General features: G+C 58.4%; 1 protein-coding gene across 2 annotated transcripts in view; it reads left to right on the top strand.

Annotated features, from left to right (window-relative positions):
- Positions 1 to 2,005: 2,005 nt before the first annotated feature.
- Positions 2,006 to 10,717, top strand: part of SLC29A4 (solute carrier family 29 member 4) — an 11,666-nt gene continuing 2,954 nt past the window's right edge. The window contains exons 1-7 of one of the 2 annotated variants that reach the window (XM_024763542.1): positions 2,016 to 2,187; positions 2,875 to 2,880; positions 5,684 to 5,809; positions 6,089 to 6,202; positions 6,679 to 6,807; positions 8,854 to 8,928; positions 10,169 to 10,407. In XM_024763542.1, the coding sequence (XP_024619310.1) occupies positions 2,016 to 2,187; positions 2,875 to 2,880; positions 5,684 to 5,809; positions 6,089 to 6,202; positions 6,679 to 6,807; positions 8,854 to 8,928; positions 10,169 to 10,407 (861 nt within the window). Of the gene's footprint in view, positions 2,188 to 2,874; positions 2,881 to 5,683; positions 5,810 to 6,088; positions 6,203 to 6,678; positions 6,808 to 8,853; positions 8,929 to 10,168; positions 10,408 to 10,717 lie in introns of both variants that reach the window. The other variant, XM_024763541.1, reaches the window with a different exon arrangement.

Below are 10,717 nucleotides of genomic sequence, written 5' to 3'. Positions count from 1 at the left end.
CTGGGGTCAGGAGAAGATCCCTGACCTGTCTGTCCGTAAATTTTTATTAAAGGGGGACCCAGGAGGAGGAGGGGCGGATGGGGGGAGAGCTGGGGCTCTGGGCTGCGGGCGTGGAGTTGGAGGGGGTGTTCTGGAGGGGCGGGTTGAGGCCTGCAGCCCAGGAGAGGTGGGGGCAGCCTCGGGGCACCCCCTGCCCTGCCACCATGGAAGGTGGTATCAGGGGTCATGGGGCCGCCGCAGGGGGAGCCAGAGCACCTCCCGGGAGGCGGACTGCAGGAGCACATGGGGACAGTGGCTGAGGGGGGCCCTGTGGGTGGCAGCTGCCCGCCTCACCCGCTGAGCGGGCGGGAGCAGTCGGGCGGCCTCCTGGCTTGTCGCGGAACACGTCCGCCTTCCCGGGGGGCGTGGCCTCTGGGCGGGGCGGAGACCTCAGCGGGGAGGCCCGGCAGGTTTGGGGCGCCGCCGCGTCTCTGTGGGGGACACGGCCCAGGGGGTCGGGGGTGCACATCCTCCAGGGCTGGAGGGAGGAGTGTCCGTTGTTGTAGACCGCCGCTCTGCCGCTGGCCCCTTCCCCGGCCCCACCCAGGACGCTGGGTGGCTGGGGACAGAGGGTGTCCAAGCCTCCAGTGCAGGATCCTGCCTAAGGCCACAGTCATTCAAACCCAGGCCAAGCTCTGTCCTGTGTCTTGTTCGGCCCCCCCAGCTCCAGATGTGTCAGGAGGCCCGGGGCTGGGGGCAACAGGAAGAGCACCGAGACCAGAGGGGTTCACGCCTGGCTTCCCAGGCCCCAGAAGGAGAAGCCTGCAACCCTCCTCTCTGCTGCTCCTGGGTGCGCATCAAGCCGGGTCAGCCCCCGGATGGCAAGACCAGAATTTACCCAGTGGTCAGGGCCCACCTGGAATAAGGGATGGTTCCAGCCTCTCAGACCCCCACTAAAACTCTATGGGGAGCAAGGAAGGGGGCAAGCCCAGGGGAGGCACTCTGAAACTGGTCAGCACACCCGTCCGGAGGCTGGGGAGCAGGTAAACTGAGGCAGGAAGGACGTTAGATGGGACAAGCAGAGGTGGGGGAGCTGGGCGTGGCCGGCGCCATCCTCAGAGAGACTCGGAGTAGCGCCGGGCACGTGGGATCCCTCGGGAAGCGGTCTGTCTCCCGGCTTCTTCCGTGGGTTCCCCCATATGTGCTCGGGGCGGCCCGGGAAGCGGAAGTGCTACGCTCAGTACCCAGTGCTTCCGTGTCCCATCTTTGTCTCAAATCCTCTACGGCGAATTTGTATCCTTTTGGCAATCAGATAAATTAATAAAAGTTGTCAGAAAAACAAACTGATCAATGTTTCAGGGAAAGAACTAGACCTCCCAACACCCACAGGGTCACCTACACAATGGGGGTGTTACTCCCTCGAGGATCAATCAGCTCCTTCCTTTCCTGCAAAGATAAGGGCTACAGCTTTGAGCTGAGGCAAGAGAAATGGAGGAAGACCAAAGGGAGGACTTCCTGCTCCCCCACGTGGTCGGCCCCAGAACGGTGGGCCGTGGTGGCTCACGGTCCCACAGGCCTGGGTCCGGGTTCAGGCCCCACCGCTTACTGCCTGTGAGATCGGGGTGGTGGGCCGGCGGGACGTTCACGCTCTAACATCGGCTGTCAAATGAGTGAATGTCGGAACCCCCTCCCAGAGGGAGATGGTTCGTGGGACGCTTGAGCACGGTGCTGGCACACAAGCGTTCAGAATATTTCTCCCCCCGTCTCTTTCTCTCCGCTGTGCCCACTGCCGCCGCCCTCACGCGGGCCTCCAGCCTTGCTCTCCGCTGCAGCCAGGGAGCATCTTAAGACACAAGTCACGTGACATCGCTCGTCCACTCAGGGTAGTGTGCCCCTGCGTGCTGTTTCAAGGTGGGTGGGATGGATAGAGACGGTGGTCCCGCGGGGGTGCAGGCTTGGCCGCGTGGCAGTGGGGCAGGGATCCGCTCCTGGCCTCCCCAGCCTGCGTCATCTGCTTTCCCCGCAGCAGGGCTGCCATGGGCTCGGTGGGCAGCCAGCAACTCCAGGAGCCCAGCGTGGCGAGCACGCCACACAGGAGTGTGGTGATGAGCTTCAGCTTCGACAGCGGCCAGCTGGAGGAGGTGGTGGCAGGGGTAGCCCAGGCCCAGGACAGTAGGGCCAGGGGCATCCCGATTTTCACGGACTCTGGTGAGTGAGGGTGCGGCCAGGGTACGTGTCTGCCCCAAAGCAGGGACGGCTGTGGGAGCCTTCCCGGGATGGGGAACCTTGTGGGGGGGGGTCACTGAACCCGGGAGGCAGCGTCGGTCAGGATGGATTAGATCTGCTATGGTAACAAACGAGCCCACCGGCCCAGTGCCTTCACTAATGCCGTGTGCCCAGGGAAGCCTCCATCTTAACGTGGGTTTCCACGACCACTGAGGAGGTGGGAGGGCACACGGTGAATCGTGCACTGACCTGTATGTAAACTTCTGTCTGCGACTGACGCATATGGCGTTGGCTGCATTCTTGGGTGAGAGCAAGCCATGCCTCACTTCAGTGGAGATGGGAAAGTGTCCGAAAAGAGGACTGACGTGAGGTTCAAACATCCCAGTTTTGAGGACTTCCCTGGCGGTCCAGTGGTTAGGACTCCGCACTTTCACTGCCGAGGGTCCAGGTTCAATCCCTGGTCAGGGAACTAAGATCCCACAAGCTGCACAGCACAGCCCCCAAAAAAACCCCCAAGAAAGAAATATCCGGTTTTCCACCTATCTGTGTGTCCTAGGGCAAATGCCTCAACCTTTCGGAGCCTCAGGTTCCCTACATGGAGGAAATAGGCCGGTTGCCTGTGAGATCAGACTGGCAGAGTGGGCAGTGGGCAGGTCTGGAGTTAGGCAGATTTGGGTTCAACCCCAGCTCCTGTCTCTGTCCACTCAGGGACCTTGGGTAAGTCACTGTTCTCTGGGCCTCAGTTTCTTCATCTGGAAAAGGGGAATGATCCTGGGGCCACCCTAATGTGCTTGCAACTGGATCCACAAAATGTGGCTTAAGACGTTTCCCGGCGCTCAGGAGGCCCCCCTGTAAGTGATAGCTCATTTGGGGGCTGGCTACAGGTTATACTAGGACCACTTCAGGCTCCGACATGCAGACTTACTCTCAGCTTCCATCCCCTCTCTTTGCAGATGGGGAGTGGAGATTCTGCGGGCTGAGACCCATGTTGGGTTGGGATAATCTCCCTGCACCCGTGTGTATGGACAGAGTCAGCTCGGGGCCCATCCCCAGGCTTCTCCTGGCCAGGTAGTGGATGCCACGTAGCCATGGCCATAGAATTGGATGGTGGCCATGGTGACCAGGGCAGTGGTGATTTTAGCTGTAATGGCTATGGTGACGGTGGCTGCATCAGTCTGGTTCTACCAGAGCCAGTAGGAGATAGACAGAGCTAGAAAGAGAGTTAAAGATGCAATACAGATATAGATGTATAGATATCCATATGCGTTTATTATAGGACATTGGCTGGCTAAAGAGGAGGCTGGCTAAGCCAGTCTGAAGTCCATCAGGCAGGTGGTCAGGACGGAAGATGGCAAGCAGGCTGGAATCCCAGGGGCACGAGCCGTTTGGGGTCCCTGAGTTCTGGGAAGGCCTCAAGGTCTTACCTGATTAGGTCAGGCCCACCCAGGGTAAACTCCCTTTTGATCAAACTTAAAGTAACTAAGGAGGGCCTTTGTGTGATTTTTCTGTGAAAGAAAAATCTTTTCACAGCAGCACCTTGGTCGGTGTTTGATTGAACAACAGGCCTGTGGTTCAGCCTCCAGGTTGACCTACAAACTGACCATTACAGTCTACCCCTTACCAGCTTGCCTCCTATACACAGCTCCCTAAACCATACTTAGTCTCCAGATAAAGACACTAACAGTCAACCCCCCACCTACCAGGACATAACGGACCCCCATATGAACAAAAACACACTAACCCTTTCCCCAAAGGATGCAAAGTCCTTGTGTGTTGATGTTCACACTTCTTTGATCCCCCAAACTTCAATACTGAGATACAGGGTTAACTGTTACGAACACATCTTACGTTAGATGATACGGGGGTGAGAAAGTGAATAAAATAAAAGCATTTGATTAATACATACACATATTCATATCAAAAAAAGGAAGCAATATTCATAACAGTATCAGTCCTCATGTCTGTGACTAGTCACGTGATTGTAGCTGGTATTCATAACTACCTTCTCCCACCACCCATCCCATATTCCATTTGCCCACCACAAGTATCTTAACTGGTCACGGTTCTTTGCCCGGTGGGTGACCCAAGCTTCGTTATTTTTTTTTTTTCTTGGCCGCGCCATGTGGCTTATGGGACTTTAGTTCCCCAACCAGGGGTCAAACCTGGGGCCCCAGCAGTGAGAGTGCCAACTCGTAACCACTGGACCAGCAGGGAATTCCCCCAACCTTCATTCTTGAAGGCTCTGGATCACTAGCAGTCCTGCTGGACTTGGGTTGGTATCGTTTTCCATTGACTGTGTCACAGGGATCGCACGTCCTGAGAGAGGCCGTGAGGAATCTCCTGTCTCGTGGACCTACTCTCTCACTCCCACACGGGAGCAATCTGATTTCCCAGTGATGACGGTCAGGATCTGTCCCCACAGCCAGAGCAGCCGCCCTGCTCTCTGCAGGATCACCGTGTCTCAGGGGGGAACCGTTCCTCCCTTTGGAGCAAAGCCCTCTGGCCCAGCGGAGCCTCAAGTCATGGGGGTGGGAAGCAAACATTTTGCTGCTGGATCTCTAAGGGGCATAGTGAGCGGTCCCAGTCCCGCTTCTGCCCGTGGTTCCTGGATGTGTGAACGCTAACTGGGAGAATTAGCCCTGTATACTGGACGCTGGTTTAGAGCTTAGGTAGCCTCCCAGAGGACACTGCCTCAGCCCCACCAGGTCTGGCCACCCAGCTGGCCCCGGAGCTGAGTCTCCAAAAGGCCGTTTCACTGTTCTCTCCAGCCAGCTGCTTCAGTGGCCGTGATGGTGAGAGTCACGGTGGCAGCAGCCTCTTGGTAACGGACAGTGGCTGTGGTGATGGCTGCACTGGCCACGGTATTGGTGGTTGTATGTCTGGCAGCCATGACTGTGATGACTGGGGCAGCTGGGGCCACGAAGGTGGAGAGCGGCCACAGTGACGGTGACCATGGTTACAGTGGCTGTAAGGTGATGATAACAGCTGTGATGCAGCAGCTTTGGCGACCATGGCTATGGGGATGGATGGTGGCCAGGGTGACGGCAGCCGTGATGCTGGTGGATACAGTGGCCGTGGCCACAGTGATGATGGACCGTGGGTATGGTGATGGTGGTCATGATGGTGGGTACGATGGTGACAGTGGCCACGGTGTTTGGTGACTTTTGATAATGGCCATGATGGTGGTGGCGTGGGCAGCTGTGGCCATAGTGATGGAGAGTAGCCACGGTCATGATGGCTTTGGTGGCTTGGATATGGTGAGAGTGGCCATGGTGATGGTAGCTAAGGCGGCGGTGCTTCTGGTGGCAGTGACAGATGCATGGTGGGAGGCCGTGTCTGTGGCTCGGGTGGCAGCCGGAGTGGCTGTGGCTATGGTGGTCGTGATGGGGGTGCCGTGGTGGACTGCGGCCCTGATGTGGTGGTCGCGGCCGCGAATGGGCTGGTCCGCGTCTCACCTGGCGTCTGGGTTTGCGGGCAGAGGAGCCGGTGCCTGACGACCGCTACCGCGCCGTCTACTTTGCAACGCTCCTGGCTGGCGTGGGCTTCCTGCTGCCGTACAACAGCTTCATCACCGACGTGGACTACCTGCACCACAAGTACCCAGGTGGGTCCCCCACAGTCGCGTCCTGCCATCGCGTGCTGCCCTGCACACGTGGCTCAGGCCTGCCACCCTCCGGAAACCCCCTGGGCAGGACCCCACTCGGGGAGCCCATTTTATTCAAGCCCTAGCTCGGCTGTGAATTGCTGTGTGACCCCAAGGGCAGCCACTCACCCTCTCTGGGCTGTCAGCCCCTTTGGGGCAGAGGGAGGAAGCAGTGCCTGGCGGGGGCAGGTGCAGAGGGTGGGGCTCCCCTGAACGCCTGTTACCCCCCCCCCCCACCAGGGACCTCGATTGTGTTTGACATGAGCCTCACCTACATCCTGGTGGCGCTGGTGGCTGTGCTCCTGAACAACGCTCTGGTGGAGAGACTGAGCCTGCATACAAGGATCACCGCGGGTACGCTGCCCGCTGCCCCCCGGCTCCCGGCCCTCACCCCGTCCGTCACGTGCCCCTGCAGTCCCTGCGTGCACCTCACTCTCCTTGTCTGTAAGAGGAGCGCACCTCCTAGGGATGTCATGGGGTTCAGCTATGGAAACAGCGTCAGGCCCATGTGCGTGTAACACGCGCTGGCGTGATGCCTGCGCCTGGCGAGGCTGCTGTGCACCCCGCGTGTGTCCCGGGGCCCTCGCTCTTCCCTGCTCTTCCTCTCCCATTTGTCTCCATGGTAACATTCAGCTTCAAAACCCAGCTGGAGGCGCCTCCTCCAGGAAGCCTTCTGGGTGCCCCTCCTAGAACTCTAAGATGTCCCCACCCTCCCAGTATTAAGGGGAAAGGCAGAGAGAGGGCACCTCAGACCTGGCTCGATGTTGGGGGATGAGGGGGCTCCCCCAGCCCACCATCGATTGCCACCTCTCTGACCTCTCCCCACACAGGCTACCTCTTAGCCTTGGGCCCCCTCCTGTTCATCAGCATCTGTGACGTGTGGCTGCAGCTCTTCTCTCGTGACCAGGCTTATGCCGTCAACCTGGCCGCGGTGGGCACCGTGGCCTTCGGCTGCACAGGTAGGGCCAGGGGCCGGGGTGGGCTGAGCCCCTGGGTGCCCACTGCGGGCCGTCCCACCGGCCCTGTTCGTGTGCTGGGGGCATGTTAATACAGGGTGAGCCAGGCTCAGTGCCGGTACGTTTCCATGTGCACACGGGCGAGTCTACTTTCACACGTGCACGTCCGCTTTCACACATGCACGCACACTGCACACCCAAAGGGCTGCGTGCGCTGGTCACACACAGAGTCAGAGCACACACTCCACACACATGTCCACATGCCCACATGCCATGTGGACATGGAGGCAGTTCCCTGGTTTTCTCAGGTATAAACCGGGCTTCACAACCTCTCCTGCCCATGTCACCGTGTCACTGTGTTTCTCTTGGGCGGTAGCTTTCAACATTTTTTTTTTTAACTTTTTATTTTGAAACTGTTTCAAACCTATGGAAAGTTAAGAATAATATAATGAGTTCCCCTATACCTTTCACCTAGATTCACCAGTTGTTAACATTTTGCCACATGTGCTCTCTTTCCTTTGCTGGCTTTCTCTGTTCCCCCTCCCTGCGCCCACCTTCTTTTTTTTTTTTTTTTTAAAAGAATCTTTTAAAAAAAATATGTATTTATTTATTTGGCTGCGCTGGGTCTTAGTTGCGGCATGCAGGATCTTCGCTGCCGAGTGTGGGATCTTTAGTTGCGGCATGCGGGATCTAGTTCCCTGAGCAGGGATCGAAGCCGGGCCCCCTGCCCTGGGAGCGCAGAGTCTTAACCACTGGACCACCAGGGAAGTCCCCCTCCTCCACCTTCTAAAGTATATGTATATATATGAAATTTCCCCTAAATATATATAAATAGAAAACGTATGTTTTGTCCTTAAACCGTTTGGGAATTACTTGCAGACACCATCATGGTTCTTTGCCTAAATGGTAACAGTTCAGGGTGTTTAACAGCTAAACCTAAGACATCTCTTCTAGAACCACATTTACAATTGCCAAAATCAGGACATTTAACATTGATACAATACTATTATCAGGTCTACAATCCATAATCATGTCACTGTTTGTCGCGGTAACATCCTGTACAGCGTTTGGTTTTTCTGACCCAGGACCCAGCCCAGGATCACACGTTGCATCACTGGTCACATTCTTAGTCTCCTTTAATCCGAAAGGTCCTCAGCCTTTCTCTGTCTTCTGTGGCAATGATGTTTGCAAAGGTCCAGGCCAATTGTTCTGTTGATGGTGACTTTCAGAAAGAGATACATTTCACATTATGACCCAGCACACATGTGTGCGTGTGTGTGTGTGTGTGTGTGTGTGTGTTTATAAATGAAATCAAGGCTTTGTGAAATAATATTCTCAATCCAGGCTTTGTACTCAGGTCTGCTCTATTTCGTTAAAAAAAAAAAAAAAAATGCTGATAACCCCACCAGGAAGGAGATGCTAGTTTTTCAGCCCTGCTCCAGGGTTTACTTCCAGGCGTGGAGTCACTAGACCACAGGGCTTGAGCCAGTACATTTTCATTTTCCCCAGATACTGCTGCACTTCTGTCTTGTTGGTCAGGATGAGACGTTATGCTGTGGTAACAAACGAGCCCAGAGGTCTCAGTGGCTTCTCAGAACCGGCCTTATTTCTGACCCTTGCTGCACGTCCAGCGTGTCAGTGGGATTATTTCCACACTCACTCGGACCGCCGGTGGCTCCCCGTCTGTAACACATGGCCTCTTCTGTGGCCGCCCCTGGGGAAAGACAGACCAGAAGACCATGTGGGCTTTTCCTACCTGGTCCAGGAGTGACGCGTGTCATCTCTGCTTGAGTGTCAATGACCAGAGGAGGTTGGGGAGCCTGGCCAGCCCCGGGGCGGGGACGTCGAAGGCAGGACTGTGCTATGCAGGGGGTGGTGCTGTTTCCACCCCACCCCGCGAGGGGTTGGACAGGGTCCCTCTGCCCCCAGTGGTGTTAATGTCTTTTCCCAGCAACCCTTGCCAACTGTGTTCTCAAACTTCTGAATTCTGTTCCAAGCAAACAGGTGATAAATGGTGTCTCATGGTTATTTCTCTCTCTCTCTCTCAAGTGCAGCAATCCAGCTTCTACGGGTACACGGGGATGCTGCCCAAGAGGTACACGCAGGGGGTGATGACGGGGGAGAGTGAGTATCTGCAGACCTCAGAGCTGCCTAGGCTCTGGGACCCTCTTCCTGGGACCGAGGCGGGGCTGGCGATCGCCTGGCTGGCTGGTGGGGGGCCGGACTGGAGGGACGAGGTTGTGATAGGCGTGGTCTCTGCGGGTGCAGAGTCCTCTGTGATGTGAGGAGCACGTACCACACTCTGGGCATGGGTCTCGAGTGTCTCGCAGCGACTGTGCAAGGCGTGCGTTTTGTGTGTGCATGTGTGTGCAGGGCAGCTCATCTACACCCGTGACGTCAAGTGCCGGCCCTCAGCACCAAGCTCTCCTCAGAGACCCACCCGCACTTGGCAACTCAGACTCCCTTTCCCAAGCCCAACACGTCATCCCACCGGCCCCTGCTCAGTGACGGGCACCCCCTTGCTCAAACCTGAGACCTCCCCGACACCCAGTGCTCTAAGTCCCTGCAAGTCATGTGGACCTGCCCTCCGGGGTGATCCCTGCGCCCCAGCCCTGGTCCGAGCAGCCGACTCCCCCTCTTGTCTTGCTGCCCTCCAGCACGGGGGCCGCCCCACCCTCAGCCCAGCCGCAAGCACTTCGGAGCACCTCGTCCAGATGTCCTCAGTCTTCCTTCCGGGCCTGGATGGGCCAGGCTCAGCCGTGCTGTGGGGCAGGACTCAGGTGGACTCTGGGCCCCATTTCTCCCCTTTGGGGTACTCTGTACCCTCTACATACGGTGAGGCCCACCAGGTGCCCCCAGGGCTCCAAGCCTCGCGTCTGTGGAATTTGGTTCCGGGAAGGTACCCCGCTTGCCGTGACCCCCACCACCTTCCCCTGTGACCTTAGGACCCCACCCACCTGGTTCCAAGCCCACCACTTCCTTGCTCCGCAAACACAAACATGTAGAGCTCATGCCCGCCCTCTGCCAATGGATGCTCGCCCCTCGTCTCTGCCTGTCCCCCCAAATCCTGCACAATCATTGGTGTTTTTCTGCGACCCGTTTGGGGCCTCTCCCCAACAAGCCCCAGAAGGAAGGGCCTGCGTGCGTCGTCCCCACTGTGTCCTCAGGGCGGACGGTGCCGGGCACGCAGCAGACACGTGATCAGTGCGCCTGGGGTGGGGTGTGTGTGAGCCGGGCGCAGGGGCCAGAGAGGGGCGGTCTGCGCGGGCGCATCCTGTGGGCTGCCACAGCGTGTCCGCGTCCCAGGGCTGCGGGGCGGGTCGAGTGGGCGGGGTCGCCCGCGTCACGGCCCCTCCCCCCGCAGGCACGGCGGGCGTGATGGTCTCCCTGAGCCGCATCCTCACGAAGCTGCTGCTACCCGACGAGCGGGCCGGCACGCTTATCTTCTTCCTGGTCTCCGCGGGCCTGGAGCTGCTCTGCTTCCTGCTGCACCTGCTGGTGCGGGGCAGCCGCTTCGTGCTCTACCACACGGCGCGGCCCCGCCCCGGCCGCACGGCCGGCTACCGCGTGCACCACGACGTGGCCGCCGAGGACGTGCACTTTGTAAGTCGCGAGGTCGGCGGACGGAGCCGGGAGGCCCGGCACGGCCGCCGCCCCGTCCCAGCCGAGCTCCTCCAGCCGCGCCCCGCTGTCGCTGTCGTCTCAGGCTCCAGCTCCTCCTGTGGCCCGAGGCTCCTAGCCACGGGCCCTCCTTCGTCCTGTGGACCAAGGTTTCATCCCTTGGTGGCACCACACACCTGAGGCCTGAGGCCCCCTGGCTGTGACAGCCCACACCTGAGGCCTTAACCTCCCCACGCCCCCGGTGTGATGGCCCACACCTGTGGCCTCCCCCGCAGGCCCGCCCGGAGCCATC

Source organism: Neophocaena asiaeorientalis, unplaced genomic scaffold (assembly GCF_003031525.2).
Source record: "Neophocaena asiaeorientalis asiaeorientalis breed wild unplaced genomic scaffold, Neophocaena_asiaeorientalis_V1.1 scaffold223, whole genome shotgun sequence".
Classification (NCBI taxonomy): domain Eukaryota; kingdom Metazoa; phylum Chordata; class Mammalia; order Artiodactyla; family Phocoenidae; genus Neophocaena; species Neophocaena asiaeorientalis.
The sequence above is the reverse complement of the archived record's forward strand: the minus strand, read 5'-3'. Positions and strand labels throughout refer to the sequence as shown.